The following is a 19,792-nucleotide window of genomic DNA, read 5'->3' on the forward strand; positions in this document are numbered from 1 at the left end:
GTCCCACATTAATTACATTTCTAATGCTTTGTCATCCATGGTCCAAATATTTCCTAAAGACATTTCTAATTGTCTCTCTGGTGTACAGTACCATCGTGTTGTCTAAGGGAGGAATGGTGACTGAAGGACTTGAGACAGAAGACATTTTTATCACTGCCCTCCAGTGTGAGTTTTCTCATGCATTCTAAGAACATAACTTTGACTGAAGGCTTTCCCACATAAATGACATTCATATGGTTTCTCTCCAGTGTGAGTTCTCTCATGTCGCTTAATAATAGATGTTTGAATAAAGGTTTCCCCACATATATTTCACTCATATGGTTTCTCTCCAGTGTGAATCCTCTCTTGTCGTTTAAGCACAGAACTTTCAATGAAGGATTTCCCACAAAAATGACATTTATATTGTTTCTCTCCAGTGTGAGTTTTCTGATGTTGTCTAAGGTAAGAACATTGACCGAAGGCTTTCTCACATGCACAACATTCATACGGTTTCTCTGAAGTGTGAGGTCTCTTATGTCATCTAAGGCCAGAGCTTTCAGTAAAAAATTTCCCACAATAATGGCATTTATATGGTTTCTCTCTCCTGTGACTTTTCTCATGCCTTCTAAAGTGAGAATATTGATGAAGGGCTTTCCCACATATGTGGCATTCATATGGTTTCTCCCCAGTGTGAGCTCTCTCATGTTCTCTAAGGACAACTCTTTGACTGAAGGATTTTCCATATATGTGACATTCATATGGTTTCTCTCCACTGTGAATTCTTTCATATTGTCTACAGTTAGAGCAATTACTGAAGAATTTCCTACATAGAAGACACTCATATGATTTACCTCCAGTATGAATTTGTTTATGTTGACTGATGCTTGACTGGTCACTAAAGGATTTTTCACACTGCTTGCTGGCATAGGATTACTTTTGTGTGTGAGTTAAGAAATATTGAAGAGTCACTACTGAGTTATTAGTGAAATCTTCTGCCAAACCATGAAATTCAAGAAGATCCTCTTAAGAATGAGATTTCTGATTTTGGGAAGGACATAAAAGACTATCAATGCTTTGTACACATACATCCATACATTATTTTATTTACATATGAAGTCTAGTTAATCATCCAGTTAAAATGTTTTCATTGTAAATTGAATACACATAAAGTATTACTTCTCAGCACATACAAATATTTTTTCTTTGCATTCTCTAGAATTTCAATCATAGAATAATCAGATCAATTGTGAAGAGATTAATGTTTTTCAAAAAATAGGGCATAAACAATTTTTCTCATATGTTTTTGTTTCATTTTTAAAGATCTCAGGTGATAATTTTAAGCTAAGATTAATTTCTTCACTAAATTTAAACTGTCCAAACATTTTGCTCAGAACTGTTAATAATATATTAATTGCAATCAGGTGGTTGTTCTCAGTTACTAACTTATCCTATTCCTACATCTCTAATTTGCATAACCAGTATTCATACACATGATACCTACCCATTAGGATGATGACAGTTGTGCCTCTCCTGCTGACATGATGCGTGGATGTCATTTGGCTTTCAAGTGCACTTTCTCCACCTAAAATAATTGAGAAAATATATGTTAGAGTGATATTAAGGGATTAAAAATGTTGAAAATAACCAAGGCTCATTTAGTGTGTTTTAAAAATATATACATAAATTGAGCTAATGTGTCAAAGAATGGAATACTCTAAATAGTAAAGATACATTTATAAAGAACTGACAATTAGAAAAACTATAATATGAATAAAGTAAAATGGAGATGAGATAAATGGAAAATTTTCAAAACGGTGTATCAGGACAAGAATCACTATGTGAAAGTTTAACTTCAAGAGCATAAATATCCTTTATTCTAAACTAAGATAATGGTAGTAGGACACATTACTAACAGTTGATATATACCAGTAATGACATCTGAGTGATTTTATGCCACTTTCTTCATCTTTATTTTAGAAAATATCACTCACTTAAGATCTTCAAAATTTTTGATATTTCAAAAAATCACTGATCAGGCACCTCCTCATTGAAGCACAGGTTTTTGCTGCTTACTTGTTCTCAGGTCTTGGAAAAATGTTCTTTCTTTCCATAGCTCCTTTCCTTGCTCTGGTTGGAAAATCACACCTAATTTGTGGAGTGGATACCCTGTTCATGGTAAAAAGGCATACAGATTTTAAATTATGTGCTAATAAGCATGCATTTTCACCAAGTGTAGGCCAGGCTACAACAAAGGAATAGCCGAAATAAAGTTTAGCCAAGTTAACAACACCTTGAAGAAAGAAAGGTCTGTCATGAGATTTTAAAAATTCAGGTTGTGTGCCCCAAAACAGTGAGGAACTACAGATGCTGATGCCTATGCCCAAGTTTCAGGACAGAATGCAGAAGCATTGGTCTTACCTAAATGAGAGAAACAAATGTCTCCAAAGTGGGGTAAATATTTTCAGACAGAAGCACATAATCATAAAGTTTCACAAAAGACGTATGTTCTATATGTATAAGAATATGCCCATTGGTTTCATTCATCTGGTTTCAAGCCTTAGAATAGTGGCTAGAACAGAAGCGTTACATAGAAGTTATGTAAACTATTTATTACTTATTTATGCACTCAAAAATATTCATGAACTTTCCAGATCTCCTCCAATGGAGATTAAGTAGCAAAAAGTACAGAAAATCATGTTCAAGATTATACTGTAGCAGGGTGAAAAATCATAGGTAAGTAAGTAAAATGGAAAGAAAAATAATTCTTTCAGACCAAGCACAGTGGCTTATGTCTGTAATCCCAGGAATTTGGGAGGCCAAGGAAGGAGGATCCCTTGAGCTCAGGAGTTTGAGACAAGCCTAGGCAACACAGTGAGACCTTATCGCTATAGAAAATAAAATAATTTAGTCAATGGAGTGTGGGATGTGCCTGTAATCCCAGCTACTCAGGAGGCTGAGGTAAAAGGGTCGCTGTAGTGACCCAAGATTGTATCATTACATTCCAGCCTGGGGGAACAGAATGAGACCTTGTATTAAAATATATTAATTAATTAAATTAAAATTTCATGTAATTATAAGGGCTATGAAAGAATCATGGCAGAGATTGAAGGTGCATGGCCAAAGATGTTTTAGATTCTTGCTGAATGAATACACACATATATAAAGAGACATACATAAATGTAGGCGGACTCACCAATGCTGACCAGATGACTGGTAATTTCCAGCATCACATCTTTGTACAGCTTCTTCTGTGATGTGTTTAGCAAGGCCCCTTCTTCCTGGGTGAAGTCTAGAGCTATGTCTTCAAATGTCAACGATTCCTAAAATATCAGACATTCAGATTTAAACAAATTAATCTTTGCCAAAGTCCAGAGGAGGACAGTTGAGATGACAGCACTGAAGAAGAGGAAGTAACTAGGTCTATGGAAATATCAAAGCACAATTTGAGCTCCAGCCAGTTCATTCTCGGTACTGAGCTAGCATCTTTACCTTTTAAATACATTCTCAGAGACAAATGATCTAAATTCATAAAAGTTTATTGTAAAGGTATATAACATGAGTTGTAGCATAATATAACTTGTAAATTGTTCAACAAACTGGTAATTTTGACTTCCAAAAAGTAATTATAAAATTTTCACTTGAAAATTCATAACTGCAACTCCTTTCCCATCAATTTCAAGTAACTTACAGAATAATTACAAGGCAAATAATACTTATGATTTGTTGCTTTGTAACTATACTTAATTACTCTGCTAAATGAACCATAGGTTCCTCATTTATCAATTGATTTAATAACTTACTATGTGTGTTGGAAGAAAAAAACCTATGTAGGAAGTTTTTTTTTTTTTTTTTTTTTACTTAGAAAATAAACATTAAATACAAACCATTAGTCTATTATTCATTAAAAATACAGACAGACTTGAAACAATCGTAAGCATTTTTCAGAACTCAATGAGTTTTTTACAGAAATTAGGATCTGTGGGCATGTCTCCCTCAACTCTACCTGACTCAAATGCACATAAAAAGGCTCAAAGACAATGCAGCAGAACAAACCAGGAACCTCTAAGACTGCTGTTCCAAAGGGCAGTATTAGCCTGATCATTCTTGAGGTATGAGGCTTTCTAATCTGAATTTTCCCTGAAAATTTCAAGCACCAGTTATCAATTTATTTCTTTGAACTTCATCTTGTCTATTTGCTCAAGGTTTAAACAAATTTCTTTATTAGCTTATGGTCTATATTTCTGCAAAAATTTCCACAGGGCTTAAATTTTATTCCACCAATTACACTCCTTCTCATGAATCTATAGACTCAATTTAAAAAATATACCTATGCATTGCTTTCAATTATCAAATTTGAGAACAAGATAATTACACAGAGGAAAGTGGTGTGATTAGAGACAAGGACAATGAAGAGAATTTTAGGTATTGTCTTTAAACAGTTCAAAATTACAAACACATTTAATCAAAAATTTAAGAAATTTAAAAGAGAAAAATTAAATTGTACCTCATGCTTTCTCTGGTCTAAAACCTTTTTATGTGCCTCTTAACACTGCACAGCGCTCACCCAGGACCTGTCACACTAGATTCATTAAACTCACATGGGAAAATACCTGGCTCCCTTTTGGACTATAACATTTCAAGTGCAAATGAGTGTTCTTCAATCATCTCTATGACCTGCATTCATCACAATCCTAAACCCATTACAGCCAATAACACTGTTAATGTGTCCACTATTTCACAGTTAGATCATGGGTTTCATGAAATAAATAAAATTTATCAACTCTTATTTAAATGCACATTTTTAATGGAGGCTAAAATACATTTATATACTTATGGAAGAAGATTAATTATTGATGAGTTCCTGACCAAGGATACTCATCCTAGAGTCTTGGGGAAGTATGACAAAAGCTCTGATCCCTAATACCTGTTGATTGCACTTAGAACATGCATGACAATGGAAGAAGACCCACACATTTTCTGAAAATATGTGTGTAACTTAAGTAAAAAGAGACATTTCATACTCACCTGTGGCTGCATTTTCAATGACTGTGATGCAAGGAGTCCACTTCCGGATTTTCACAGACAGCCCCAGCACTAAGAAGGCAAAGCTGAGGACAGGAAAGAAAACATGAGACCATAGTCTTGTACAATTTCCAGACCAACTTGTCATGAAACTTCAGACCTTAGCCTCATTGTGATCCTCAGGCCAAATGATGGAGCCATGCAGAGCACACTAAGACAAACACACAGAGGACTGTCCTCCTCACCCAGGGGCAAAAGTAAGAAGGTTGGGAGAAAATTCAAATGAATGAATAGGTTTGGATAGAAGTATGTGGCCCTGCTAAACCCCATTGACCTAGTAGTGACTTCAAAATGCCTCAGTGTGCTGCTAAAGGCTTCCCCAGGCTGAGAAGTAAGCCTGCATTCTTACGTATCTGAGAAGCAGAACCTCTAGCCCTGCCCATGCCGAGTGTCTCAGCAGGAAGCCCAGAAACCTCACTTAAATTCAGAACCAAGTATATCTCCCTGTTCCACTACGGATTCTAAAGAATGATACAGCCTAGCCATGGAAGGCAGCCTGTAACCCTGCCCAATCAGAGGAGATTACAGAGCACAGAGAGCAGTTTCACCTGACCACAGATTCCTGCTATTGGTATCAACAGATCATAGAAAACAGCCAGCAGTTCCACTTGATCTCACAGAATAGTTATCAGCTGGAGAAACTAACAGCAAGGTCTCACTGTCTAGAGTTTCTGCTAGTTGGCTCATCAAGAATTCTAGACTACACTGAACAGTGAAGGTCAATCTAGACAGAATAATCAGCAAGCATGAAGAGAAGACATCTAAAATAATCCAGTCACAATAACAAAAAAGGCAAGAATGAAAAATAATAAAGAAGTCCTATGGGAATTATGGGACACGACAAAAAAAATTTACCTTGACATAATAGTAGTTCCAAAAGGAGAAGATAGAGGGAAAAAATCCCCAAAAGCAAATATAAATAAAAATGGCTTAAAATTTCCCAAATCTGGGGAAAGACAACAACATCCAGGTACAGAAAAGTTACAAATATCCAGTCATCCAAAAGGAGTTCACCAAGATATATCACAATCAAATGATCAAGAATCAAAACAAAAGGATTCTGAAAGCAGTAAGACATAAGAAACATATAACATTCAAGCGAGTCTGGTTATGGCTTTGAGAAGATTTCTCAGCAGAAACAAAGCAGACCAGAAAGGTTGAACAATATATTCAAAAATGCTGAAAAAAAAAGTCCAATCAAGAATACTCAGCAAAGATGCTCTTCAGAAATGAGAGAGAAATACTTTTCCCAGACAGATAACAGTTAAGGTAGGTAATCATCACTAGGCCTGTCTTACCAAAATTGCTAAAGCGAGTTTAAGCTGAAACAAAAACCTGGAAATTAATGATATAAAATATATGAAGGTAAAATAACATGATATAAGCAATATATATTCATATTCAGAATACTCTAATCATACAAGTGATGTTAAAGCAATTTATATGCACTATGAAGGTGAAAAAAACTAGTTTAAAATCTAGCTATAATAAATTCTTAAGGGATACAAATTACAAAAGGAAATGTAAATTTAGACATCAATACCACAAATGGTGACAGGGAAAGTGAAAAGTGCAAAAGTTTTGCATGTAATTAACACTAAGTTGTCATCAGCTTAAAATAGCCTGTTACATAAGAGTCAAAGTATACCACGACAGAACATCATCAAAACACAAAAAAAGACAAGAAAGGAAGGAACAAAAACCCTCCTACAAAACAACCAGAAAATAAATTACAAAATTGCAGTAGTAAGTCCTTAACTATCAATAATTACCTTAAATGTAAATGAATTAAATTTTCCTTTCAAAAAACATGAGTGGTTTGAAATGAAAAACAATTCCCAACTATATGCTGCCTAAAAGAAGCACACTTTGATAGTAAGGTCACATAGGCCAAGCATGATGGCTCATGGCTGTAATACCAGCATTTTGGGAGTCCAAGGAAGAAGGATTACTTAAGGCCAGAAATCTTTGCAAAGTATGCATCTGATGAAGGACTAATATCCAGAATCTACAAGGAACTCATACAAATCAGCAAGAAAAAATACAAGTAATCCCATAAAAAAGTAGGCAAAGGACATGAATAGACAATTCTCAGAAGAAAATATAAAAATACCCAACAAGCATATGGAAAAATGCTTGACATCACTAATTATCATGGAAATCCAAATCAAAACCACAATGAGATGCCATCTTACTCCCACAAAAATGGCCATAATTATAAAATCAAAAAATAATAAATGTTTGCATGAATGAGGTGAAAAGGGAAAATACACTGCTGGTGAAAATGTTAATTGGTACAACCATTATAGAAAACTGTATAAAATGTATGGTGATTCCTTAAAGAACAAAAAGTAGAACTACCATTCTATTAAAAACAAAAGAAGTCATTATATGAAAAAGACACTTGCATATGCATGTTTTTAGCTGCACAATTTGCAACTGCAAAAATACAGAACCAGCCTAAATGACCATCAACCAACAAGTGGATAAAGAAAATGTGGTATATATACACCATGGAATACTGCTCAGCCATTAAAAACAAATGAAATAATGGCATTTCCAGCAACTTGGATGGAGCTGGAGACCATTATTCTAAGTGAAGTAACTCAGGAATGGGAAATCAAATATCGTATGTTCTCACTTGGAAGAAGGAGCTAAGCTATGAGGACCCAAAGGTATAAGAATGATACAGTGGACTTTGAGGACTCATGGGGAAGGCTGAGAGAGTAGTGAGGGATAAAAGACAAACATTGAGTACAGTGTACACTGCTCAGGTGACAGGTGCACCAAAATCTCCAAAATCACCACTAAAGAACATATCCATGTAACCAAAAAACACCTGTTCCCTGAAAAACTATTGAAATAAAATAAAAGAAAAAAATATACCAATAAATGCCTGTATCAAAAAGAAGATAGATCTTAAATAAACAATCTAATGTTTCACCTCAAGGACCTAAAAAAAGAAAAAGAAAAAAACTAAGCCCAAAGTTAGCAGAGGGAAAAAAATTGGAGGAGAAATAAATAAAATAAAAATTAGAGAAAGACTAGAAAGAAATTCATAAAACTAAGAGCTGTTTTTTAGAAAATGTAAACCAAATATACAAACCGTTAACCAGGCTAGAACAAAAATAAGCCTCATATAAATAAAATGAAAAATGCAAGAGAAGATATTACAGCAGATACCACAGAAATACAAATGATTATAGGAAATTTCTATGAAAAGTTATACACCAACAAATTAATCTATAAATGAAAATGTTCTAGACACATACAACCAAATGGATATGTTTCTAGACACATACAAACTACCAAGACTGAAGCACAACTAAATAAAAAATCTGAATAGACCAGTAATTAGTAAGAAGATTGAAATATTAAGTAAAAATCTCTCATCAGAGAAAACCACAGGACCAAATGGCTTCACAGGTGAACTCTAACACATTTAAAGATAACTAGTATGAATTTTTCTCAAACTCTTCCAAAGAATTGAAATGAAGAAAATACTTCCAATCTAATTTTACAAGGCCAGTATTACCCTGATACCGAAGCCAGACAAGGACACTATAAGAAAAAAATGCATGCCAAAATTCCTGGTGAACATTGATGCAAAAGTCCTCAATGAAATATGAGTGAACTGAATATAACATCTTTCAAAAGTCATTCACCATAATCAAGAGAAATTTATCCCAAGAATGCAAGGATGGTTCAACATATGCAAATCTACAAATGTGATCTACCACCTTAACAAAATAAAAGGTTAAAAACATGTCTCAATAGATGAGAAAAAAGCATTTGATAAAATTCAACACACCTTTATAATGAAAACTCTTAGATTAAATACAGAAGGTAGCTACCGAAACCCAATAAAGACCATATACGACAAACTCATAGCTAACATCGTTCAAAGGTAAAAAGTTGAAAGCTTTTTGTCTAAGATAAGGGACAAGACACAGGTGTCCATTTTCAATGCTTCTCTTCACTGTAATGCTTGAAGTCCCAGCCAGAGCAATACAGCAAGAAAAAAAAATAGCAACAAAATTTAAAAGGAGGAAGTCAAATTGTCCCTTTCTGCAGATGATATAATCTTATACCTTGAAAAGCCTAAAGACTTCATCAAAATTCTCTTAGATCTGATAAACAGTCAAGTGGTAGGATATTAATCAACCTAGAAAAATCATCAGTGTTTTCATACACCAATAATTAACTAGCTGATAAAAAAAATAAAAAGACAATACCATTTACAATAGTTACAAAAAATAACAAAATACCTAGAAATACATTTAACCAAGAAGATGAAAGATCTCTACAAGGAAAACAACAATACACTGATGAAATAAACACAAACAAATGGAAACAAATGGAAGAAACACAAACAAATGAGACACAATTAATAAGACATAAACAAATGGAAAGACATACCACATTTGTGGATCAGAAGCATTAATATCATTAAAATTACCATAATGCCTAAAGCAACCTACAGAATCAACATAATCTCTATCAAAGTACCAATGTCATTTTTCACAGAAACAGACAATTAATTATAGAATTTATATAGAATAAAAAAAGAGTACACATTGTCAAAGCCATCCCAAGCAAAAAGTACAAAGCTGGAGGCATCATATTACCTGGCTTCAAAATATATCACAAAACTGTAATAACCAAAACAGCATAGTAGTGGTATAAAAACAGCTACACAGACCAATGAAACAGAGTAATGAACTCAGAGATAAATTCGTGTATTTATATATTTACAGTCAACTGATTTTCAACAAAGATGTCAAGAATACCACAGGGGAAAGGTAACTCTCTTCAATAAATTGTGCTGGGAAAATCTGACATCCATATGCATAAAAAATGCCTAACTTTCACCATATGCAAAAATCAAATCAAGAGGGATTAAAACATAAATGTAGGACCTGAAACTGTAAAACTATAAAAATAAAACAGAGAACAAAACCTTCAGGACATTGAGCTAGGCAAAAATTTTAGGGCTAAGACCTCAAACGCACAGGCAACAAAAACAAAACTAAAACAATTTTCTAAAAACTAGACAAATTAAATTAAAAAGCTTCTGCACAGCAAAGGAAAAAGTCACCAGAGTGAAGAGACAACCTGTGGAATGGAGGAATATATTTGCAAACTATTCATCCAACAAGGGGCTAATATCTGGAATATACGAGAAACTTAATCTCAACAGTATGAAAACACATAGTTGGCCAGGAGCAGTGGCTCACACCTGTAATCTCAGCACTTTGAGAGACCAAGGCATGGGACCACTTGAGGTCAGGAGTTGTTAGTCTTTTACTGTGCCTAATTTATGAATTAAACTTTATCATAGGTCTGTATTTATAGGAAAAAGAGAATATATATATTCAGTACTATTCATAGTTTCAGGCATCCACTGGGTCTTGGAATATATCCTCTGTGGATAAGGAAACACCACTACATACGTTGTCAAAACTCATGGAATGTACAACACTAAGAGTGAACTCTAATGTAAACTATGGACTTAGGGTGATTAAGATGTGTCAGTGTAGGTTTATCAATTATAACAAATGTACCACTCTGTTGGGGGATGTTGATAATGGAAGAGATGATCAATTTGTGGGGTCAGGGGTTATATGAGAAAACTCTGCATCTTCTTTTCAGTTTTTCTATAAACCTAAAACTACTCTAAGAATACTTTCAAAAAACAAATGGCATAATGTATTTTTTCTGCAATTATATCTACGTGATTTACCTAATTATTGGGGAAATATTTTGTAAAAGGCATGTCTTGATTAGATTTACATTGATTCCCATCTGACGTAATTAGAGTGTTTCTTTTGAATTGTGTGTTTAATGAGGTTATCATCAGTATGTAAGGGAAGATCTCTACCCAAACAGCAATTTTTTTGGTGAGAGAAAGAATCTCTGGGCTCCTTTGTGTGGTGACTGCAACCTCAAGAAAAACTTGACTTTCTTGCCTTTTTAATGTTTGGGACCTGGTAAGTACTTCAGGGAATTTTTATTCATAACAGAACAATTATAACATTACACTGTAATAAAATTTTGTGAATGTGGTCTCTCTGTATGTGTGTTGTGTGTGTATCTCAAAATATTTTGTACTGGGCTGGGCATGGTGACTCAAGCCTGTAATCCCAGCACTCTGGGAGGCCGAAGTGGGGGGATCACCTGAGGTCGGGAGTTCGAGACCAGCCTGGCCAACATGGTGAAGCCCCATCTCTACTAAAAATACAAAAATTAACCAGGTGTGGTGGCACACACCTGTAATCCCAGCTACTAGGGAGGCTGAGGCAGGAGTTTTGCTTGAACTGGGGAGGCAGAGGTTGCAGTGAGCTGAGATCACACCACTGCACTCCAGCCTGGGTGACAGAGTGAGACTCCATCTCGAAAAAAAAAATTGTACTGTACTCACCCTTCTTCTTGTATGATGTGAGATGCTAAAATACCTATGTGTTCATATGAAGTGAGATGAATGACACAGGCATTGTGACATAATATTACACTACTAGTGACCTAACAAAATGTCAGAAGGGACACAGGCATTATGACATAGTATTACACTACTACTGACCTTCTAACAAAATGTCAGAAGGAGGATCGTCTGCTTCAGGTGACACTGGATCATACTGCCACAATGATGTCAATAGTTCAGACAGCAATTTCACCATCATGGTACAGAACAGCCCACAAATTAAAACTTTGAAACTATTTCTGGAATTCTTTTTACCTAAAATTTTTAGACTGTGGTTGACTACAGGTGACTGAAACTGTCAAAACTGAAACTTCAGATAAAGGGTGACATGTTTTTAGTAGTATTGTTCACAAATAACAGTTTAAATGGCCCAAAACCCTCTATGCTCTGCCTATTCACTCCCTTAACCCTAACACCTGGTAGCTGCTGATCTTTGTACTGCCTCCATAGTTTTGTCTTTTCCATCATGTCACATAGTTGCAATCACACAGTATGTAGCCCTTTCAGATTGGCTTCTTTTTCTTAATAATATGTATTATTGTTCTTCCATGTCTTCTCAAGGGTTAACAACTTTTTTTTTTTTTTTTTAATACCAACAAGGTCTCACTCTGTTGCCCAGGCTGGAATCTGGAGTTCGGTGGCATGATCAAGGCTAACTGCAACCTTGACCTCCCAGGCTCAAGTGATTCTCCCACTTCAGTCTCCTGAGTAGCTGGAGCTACAAGACCATGCCACCATACCCGGCTAATGTTTTTGATTTCTAGTAGAGATGAGGTCTCACTTTGCCACCCAGGCTGGTCTCAAGTGCCTGAGCTCAAGCAATCCTCCCACCTCAGTCTCCAAAAGTGCTGAGATTACAGGCATGAGCCACTGTGCCTGGCCAATAGCTCACCTTTATAATGCTAAGTAATATCCCATTATTTGGATATAGCAGACTTTATCCTTTCACCTACTGAAGAAAATCTTTGTGCATTACATGTATTCACAATTATGAATAAGGCTGGTACAAATATTTATGTGCATGTTTCTCCAGTGCAGTTTATTTGGGTAAACACAAAAAAGTGCAATTGCTGGATTATATGGTATGTTTAGGTTTTTTATCTGTTTGTTTTTAATAGAGACAAGGTCTCACTCTGTTGCCCAGGCTGTAGTGCAGTGGTGCAATCATAGCTCACTGCAGTCTCAAACTCCTGGCCTCAAGCAATTTGGCCTTCCAAAGTGTTGGGATTATAGGCATGAGGCCTGGTGCCCATCCTGTTTAGCTTGTAAAGAAACTGCCAGCCAGACACAGTGGCTCACGCCTGTAATCCCAGTACTTTGGGAGACTGAGGCTGGTGGATCACTTGAGGTCAGGAGTTTGAGACCAGCCTGGCAACATGGTGAACTGTCTCTACTAAAAATACAAAAAATTAGTGGGGTGGTGGCAGGCAACTGTAATCCCAGCTACTCAGGAGGCTGAGGCTGAGGCAGGAGAATCATTTGAACCCGGGAGACAGGTTGCAGTGAGCCGAGATCACGTCACAGCCTGGACAACAGAGCAAGACTGTTCAAAAAAAAAAAAAAAAAAGGAAAGAAAGAAACTGCCAAACTGTTTTCCAAAGTAGCCATATCATTTTGCATTCCCAACTGCAATAAATGAGAGTTCCTTTTGTTATACATCCTAGCCAGCATTTGATGTTGTCAATGTTTTAGGCTTCCACCACACCACTTTAATGTAGAGGTATCTCATTGTTGTTTTAATTTTCAATTACTTGATAATATATAATATTGAGTATCCCATCTTATGCTTATTGCAATCTGTATATTTACTGTGGTGAGGTATCCTTTCAGGTATTTTGCACATTTTTAAATCAGGTCATTGATTTCTTATTGCTCAATCTTTGGAATTCTTTGTATATTTTGAGTAACAGTCATTTATCAGATATGCCTTTTGCAATTGATTTTCCTATAGTATGTGGCTTCTCTTCTCATGATCTGGGCAGTGCCTTTGGCAGAGTAGAAGATTTTAATTTTGATAAATTATTTCTTTGATCAATTATTTATCTCCCAGATCTTGCCTTGGAGTTGAATCTAAAAACTTATCAATACACCCAAAACTTTGCTTGTATTAATACCAGCCTGTCAGGCAGCTGGCTGAAGTCCTTAAATCCGATAGGTGTCATTCTGCAGACAGGTCTCAGACCAGAATCCCTCTACCAGCACCCATTGACCTCTCTGCTAGGTGTTTATGCAGAAATTCTCGCATTCTCCCATCGCCCTTCTCCAAGCTGATTCTCTTTTCCCTCCTGTTCTTTTTTGCCTCTTGTGACATATTTCCTTGTGCACACCTAGGGCTTGGGCTCCAGTCTAGTCCATTAGGCCTGTTATAGATGCCTTATTCAGTTAGGGAAGACTGTACTATAATTTCTAAGCCCCTTGGGGTTTTCTAAATCATTATCAATAGCATAATTAATACCATTAATGTAATAATGGTCATTGTTGTAATTAGTCATTATTTTATTTATTTGTGTTTTGTTTTTATAGTTTTTTGAATTTTTTTAAGTGGCAGCCTCAATTTCACAGCTATGCTAGTAGTAGTATATTACCAGAGCAGAGTAGCACAGTCTCTGATGTAAGATGTGCAGCTACTCATCTAGTGAATGTGTTCTTTTCAATATCTGTCAAGAATGAGGATTAGAAGCAGTCTCCATTTACAAAGGACAAATATTAATAACAGACAAAATCATGGTCTTTCCCCAGAGCTATGTTAACACTCCAGTTCTCTGCCTCAATATAGTCTGGAGGGACTTGGATCCCCTAGAAAGTCCACAGAACATCACATTGGTCCACCACGTTAGTTACATCATGTTAATCAGACCTGATGAGCAAAAAGTACTAAGTCATCCTACACTGCTATAAAGCATTGGAACTTAATACCTCTTATCTGGCTATAGTTTTATATCCTTTAACAATTTTTTTTCCTTTCTGCCCTAGTCCCACTACCCTGCCCTGCCTCTAGTATCCCCTGTCCTACTTTCTATTTTATTTTCTAGCTTACTTCATTGTAAGAATAGAGTATATAGTACATATAACATAAAAATATGTATTAAATGGCTTTATATTATCACTAAGGCTTCCAGTCAACAGTAGACTATTAGGGAAGTTTTGGGGGAGTCAAAAGCTATATGCAGATTTCTGGGGGATTGTTGAGTGCCTCTTTATTTTTATTTATTTCAATAGATTTTTGTGAACAAGTAGTGTTTGGTTACATAGATAAGTTCTTCAGTGGTGATTTTTGAGATTTTGGTGTGGTGTGTTCCCTGCACAATGTGTAGTCTTTCATCCCTCACTACCCACCCACCCTTTCCCCGGAGTCCTCAAAGTCCATTTTACCATTCTTATTATGCCTTTGCATCCTCATAGCTTAGCTTCCACATATAAGTGAGAACATAAGATATTTGGTTGTCCCTCCAGATGAAAACCTAGGCAATACCACTCAGGACATAGGAATGGGCAAAGACTTCATAACTAAAACACCAAAAGCAATTGCAACAAAAGCCAAAACTGACAAATGGTATCTAATGAAACTAAAGACTTTCTGCACAGCAAAAGAAACTATCATCAGAATGAACAGGCAATGTACAGAACAGGAGAAAAATTTTGCAAGCTACCCATCTGACAAAAGTCTAACATCCAGAATCTACAAGGAACTTAAACAAATTTACAAAAAAAAAAAAAAAAAAAAAAACCATCAAAAAGTGGGTGAAAGATGTGAACAGACACTTCTCAAAAGAAGACATTTATGCGGCCACCAAACATATGAAAAAAAGCTTGTCATCATGGCTCATTAGAGAAATGCAAATCAAAACGACAATGAGATACCATCTGATGCCAGTTAGAATGGTGATTATTAAAAAGTCAGGAAACAACAGATGCTGGCAAGGATGCAGAGAAATAGGAACCCTTTTACACTATTGGTGGGAGTGTAAATTAGTTCAACCATAGTGGAAGACAGTGTGGTGATTCCTCAAGGATCTAGAACCAGAAATACCACTTGACCCAGCAATCCCACTACTGGGTATATGCCTAAACAATTATAATCATTCTACTATAAAGACACATGCACACATATGTTTATTACAGCACTATTTACAATAGCAAAGACTTGGAACCAACCCAAATGCCCATCAATGATAGACTGGATAAAGAAAATGTGGCACATATATACTACAGAATACTATGCAGCCATAAAAATATGAGTTCATGTCCTTTGCAGGGGCATGAAGGAATTTTGAAGCCATCATTCTCAGCAAACACAGGAACAGAAAACTAAACATCACATGTTCTCCCTCATAAGTGGGACACATGGACACAGGGAAAGAACAGTGAGAACACATGGACACAGGGAAGGAAACATCACACACAAGGGCCTGTCGAGAGTCGGGATAAGGGGAGGGAGAGCATTAGGACAAATACCTAATGCATGCAGGGCTTAAAACCTAGATGACAGATTGATAGGTGCAGCAAAACAGCATTGCACATGCATACCTATGTAACAAACCTGCACATTCTGCACAGGTATCCCAGAACTTAAAGTAAAATAAAAAAAATTAAAAAGGTCTAAATATCAATTTTGATTTTCAGTAAGGACAAAGCCAAAATAACTGTGAAAAGTAATACAAGGTAGAGATTTGTCAAATTAGATCTGCATCTAAATTATTTGAAAAATAAAAATAAATCAAACTGAACATCTACAACAAACAACTTTAAACAATATAATATCAGGGATGAAATGAACATAGTATTTTATAATAAATAAACAGGGTAGACTTTCCAGAGGAGGACAAAAAACAACCGGGGGCATCAAGGAAAGTTGTATGTTTCACTGCAGAAAAATTATAACAAAAACACACAAAGTGCATATATATTTATACACATGCATAATTAAAACTATCTAAAAATATAATGAGAGGAGTCAAGTAGAAAATAAATTTACATGTACATGTCTAAAAATAAAATATTAATAAAATGTATTGTCTGCCATTAGTAATCAATTACATGGAAATAAATACAAAGAGTTATCATTTTTCCATTTCTGCAAAAAAAGATTAAAGTATGTGGGATCAAGTTAAAATAGGAGGAAAATCTCACAGGTTGCTGGTGGGTCAGAATGTATTTGCAGTTTTGGAGGGGGTGGGAAGATATTTCCCAAAATTATCAAAATATGAATGTACCATCTCTTGATCCAGCAAACTCCAACTTGCCCAAAGCATAGGAACCCTCAAGCCTTTCCAGACAATTCAGTGATTTCATTGGTACACTGGAATAACCACTAAAGCATTCTTTAAAATTCCATGAAAAGTAAGGTCTCCTTGGGATGGGTCTGTTGTGAATAATTTAATAAATTCCTACTGTTAGATGTTTAGGTTAGTCTCATTTTTTTAAAAGCAATTCCAGAATATAACACTTTCTTTCGTGTTGACAAAATGTCATTTAAATTTTTTAGTGGTGTCAGCTTCAGACTTCTCCTTTCTATTCCAAATCATTAATACTTTCAGGCTTGATACACACTGATTCACTTTGTTACATTTCAAATTCATAACAACAAAAAAAAATCAAGTAGAGCAAGTTTCACTTTATCAATCTTCTTTTCCAGGATTATCCAACTATTACTGAACATTAATATATTACTTGTACATGCAGTTTCTCTAATCCTGGTCTACAGGTACCTGACAGTGCATGTAGCTGTGTGCGCTAAAAAATGCCAGCTGCCCAACCTCACTGATAGTAAGGAACATACTCCTCATTTCCCATACATGTCCGAGCAAGAAGCCCTTCCCATGATGACCCTATAAATAAAGTCACTTCACAATTTTCATGTTGCTCATTCATGGTGAGACAGAATCTGATTATAGATGGGAAGGGGCTTAGGAAAGGCCACTAGAGAGTGCTAGCAAATGTGTTAGGTAGGGTATTTAAATAAGACATTAGCACATCCTAAAAACAGCATTTCAGAAATGGGAAGGCAGCACCATCAATTAAAAATACAACCTCTTCTTTTTTTTTTTTTTAAGAGCCGTTCCTGACTCCTTGATCCTTCTCTAAGTTTTCTCTCTGTTTTTCTCTGGCAAGATCCATCTTGGGAAATCACCTTGAGTAATGAGAATGTGACTTCCAGGGCTTGACATGAACATAACCCCTTCCTTTGCCACAACCATGCTCATGGGGAGGAATTTAACATGTAGATAAGATAGTGCTCTCCCATCAACCAAAACATCAATGATTCAGGGGCAATAACCTTCTAATGAAGACAAACAGGTGGAGTTTTCTGCCACTGCCTGTGGAAAACTCTTCTATCCTACTGAAACCCACACATTACATAGTAACAGTGGAGTATGTGAGCTAGACTGACCTTTCCTTGAAAACAGTCCCCATATTCTCTTCTTGTAGCTGCTAAGCACAGGGTCACCAGGTGAGGATGGGCAGAGATTTTCATGTTTCTTGTTGAACTTCCCAGTCTCTCTCCCATTCCTGGATCCTTAACTCACAAACAGCATGTTTCTTGTCATTCTCCAAGCTCACTTTACAGCACCAAGTGTCCCCTCCTAATTGGAGAGATACTTTTGTTCTGTACTTAGTTTAAAAAGTCTTGACTCTCCCCCCATCAAACTGTCTTGACATTCTGTACTTGGGTCTTGGGGCAGGCAAGGTCAGTAGGAGAGGCTAGTAGAGAGTACTGTAGAGAACCAGTAGAGAACCTACTGTAGAGGCCAGTAGAGAATCACCACTAGCTTCACTAGAATTATGCGCTGTGACAAACTGTGATAAGGTTTGTCCTTCTCCTTCCCCTAAAGATTCTATGCCATATTTCATACTTTTGAGCAACTTCTTTCTCATGATTTTAATCACAATAATCTGATTTCAAGCATTTAATTCCTTTTTTCCAGAACAACTCATTAATTATCAAAACTATGAAATTAAGGATACCTAATTATTGGATTGAAATAGCTCTGAGCAATTTAGTAATCAGGAACAGAATGGCTCTGTTAGAACAAAATTCCTGGGTACTTCATCCCATCCTTGAAAATTTTACAGAGAGAGGTCAAGGGAACATATACTTCACAGAAAATTGTATTTTACAGACCCAGTTAAAAGGCCATGTAAGGAAATAATGGAAACAGTAGAAGAACAGACTTACTGATTAAACTAGGTTTTCACTGTTAATATAAAAAAAAACAAGATCCTTTCCAAGAACACATTGAAATAGCATAAAATCCTTTTACTAAGTACTAAAAGATATTCCCAAAATAAAATAAAGACTGAAAAACTGAGAAGGCCTCATCATCTGAATTTGAAACAAAATTAAAAGAGTATATAATTAAGGCATTTTTTTTAAAAAACCCTAATGAATTAGGGATCTATCTTTCCTTTACTCCTCCCTGCTATGGTTGGTCAGAATCCCCTTTCTATTCTGTCCTCCACCTCTCTCCTGATTCTCTTTGTCTATGTCATCTATCCCACTACTTCTTGCCCACAAAACTTTCACTATTTTTTCAACACCTTCTACAAAGCTTCTAGAAATCTTTCATTATCACTGCTTTTCAAAATCCATCAGAGACAGCTTCCCAGTAGTCAATTTTACCTTCTTTTTCAACCTCACTCTCCCTGGCTCCCTGGCTCTCTGATTCTCTTTTGGCCTCTCTTTTCTCCTTATCCCCTGGCTTCACATCTACATTCACAAGAACAGAATGAAGAGTTCCCGTTGCCAATAAGAGCACACTTTATATTGGGACACCAAAAATCTTAAGCACACCCTGACAGGCACAGTCAGTGGAATGAGATTTGGGACAGAAGATCACAGGGTGTCACAGGACGGTGGCCGGTGATGTCCAAGCCGAGGGGGTTCAGGGGCCTCTCCGAGTCTGCGACTAAGGAGAGGACTGAGGGCAGCAGGACAGGGTCCCAAGAGACGCGAGGATGAAGGAGGGGTGCGGACAGCGTGGAGGGCCTTAGGAGACTACTGATGTCTAAGATATCCCAAAGCCAGCGGGAGGTTGCGGTCTTCCTCCTCCTGGCGTTGCCCACAAAGGGCCGCGAGGGGTGAGAATCCACTTCCGAGTGGGGACTTAGACGGGGCACTGGGTGGGGAAGGGAGAAGGTGAAAAGACAAAAGGCAGAAAAACATGGCGGGGCACCAACCTCCCAGCGCCTGACAGCTACGTAGAGCTTCCGCGGCTGAGACAAGTAGGTGCGGGGATTGTGACGTCGGCA

At 36.5% G+C, this 19,792-nt stretch overlaps 1 protein-coding gene across 3 annotated transcripts; it reads right to left on the minus strand.

The window, feature by feature from the left end:
* Positions 1-831: 831 nt before the first annotated feature.
* LOC126961090 (putative zinc finger protein 705G) lies at positions 832-19,779 on the minus strand. Of its 3 annotated transcripts, none has more exons than XM_050801133.1 (7): positions 19,721-19,779; positions 17,934-18,126; positions 5,005-5,087; positions 3,173-3,299; positions 2,053-2,145; positions 1,481-1,561; positions 832-1,017 (listed from the first exon to the last, which is right to left on the minus strand). In XM_050801133.1, exons 3-7 carry the CDS (start codon positions 5,014-5,016, stop codon positions 989-991), a joined length of 342 nt encoding a protein of 113 aa, XP_050657090.1. In that variant the 5' UTR covers positions 5,017-5,087; positions 17,934-18,126; positions 19,721-19,779; the 3' UTR covers positions 832-988. The 3 variants fall into 3 exon arrangements, with proteins under 3 accessions (XP_050657090.1, XP_050657091.1, XP_050657092.1); XM_050801134.1 differs by lacking the exon at positions 19,721-19,779 and adding an exon at positions 19,335-19,698; XM_050801135.1 differs by lacking the exon at positions 2,053-2,145.
* Positions 19,780-19,792: the final 13 nt, after the last annotated feature.

This window comes from Macaca thibetana, chromosome 8 (assembly GCF_024542745.1).
Source record: "Macaca thibetana thibetana isolate TM-01 chromosome 8, ASM2454274v1, whole genome shotgun sequence".
Classification (NCBI taxonomy): domain Eukaryota; kingdom Metazoa; phylum Chordata; class Mammalia; order Primates; family Cercopithecidae; genus Macaca; species Macaca thibetana.

What these genes read in the sequence shown, in the direction of transcription:
- LOC126961090 (XM_050801133.1), bottom strand. An exon ending in CAGTCATCTGGTCAGCATTG is followed by an intron (nt 2,146 to 3,172) that starts GTGAGTCCGCCT and finishes TACCATGAACAG; the next exon opens with GGTATCCACTCCACAAATTA. An exon ending in AACTGTCATCATCCTAATGG is followed by an intron (nt 1,018 to 1,480) that starts GTAGGTATCATG and finishes TCCCAAAATCAG; the next exon opens with AAATCTCATTCTTAAGAGGA.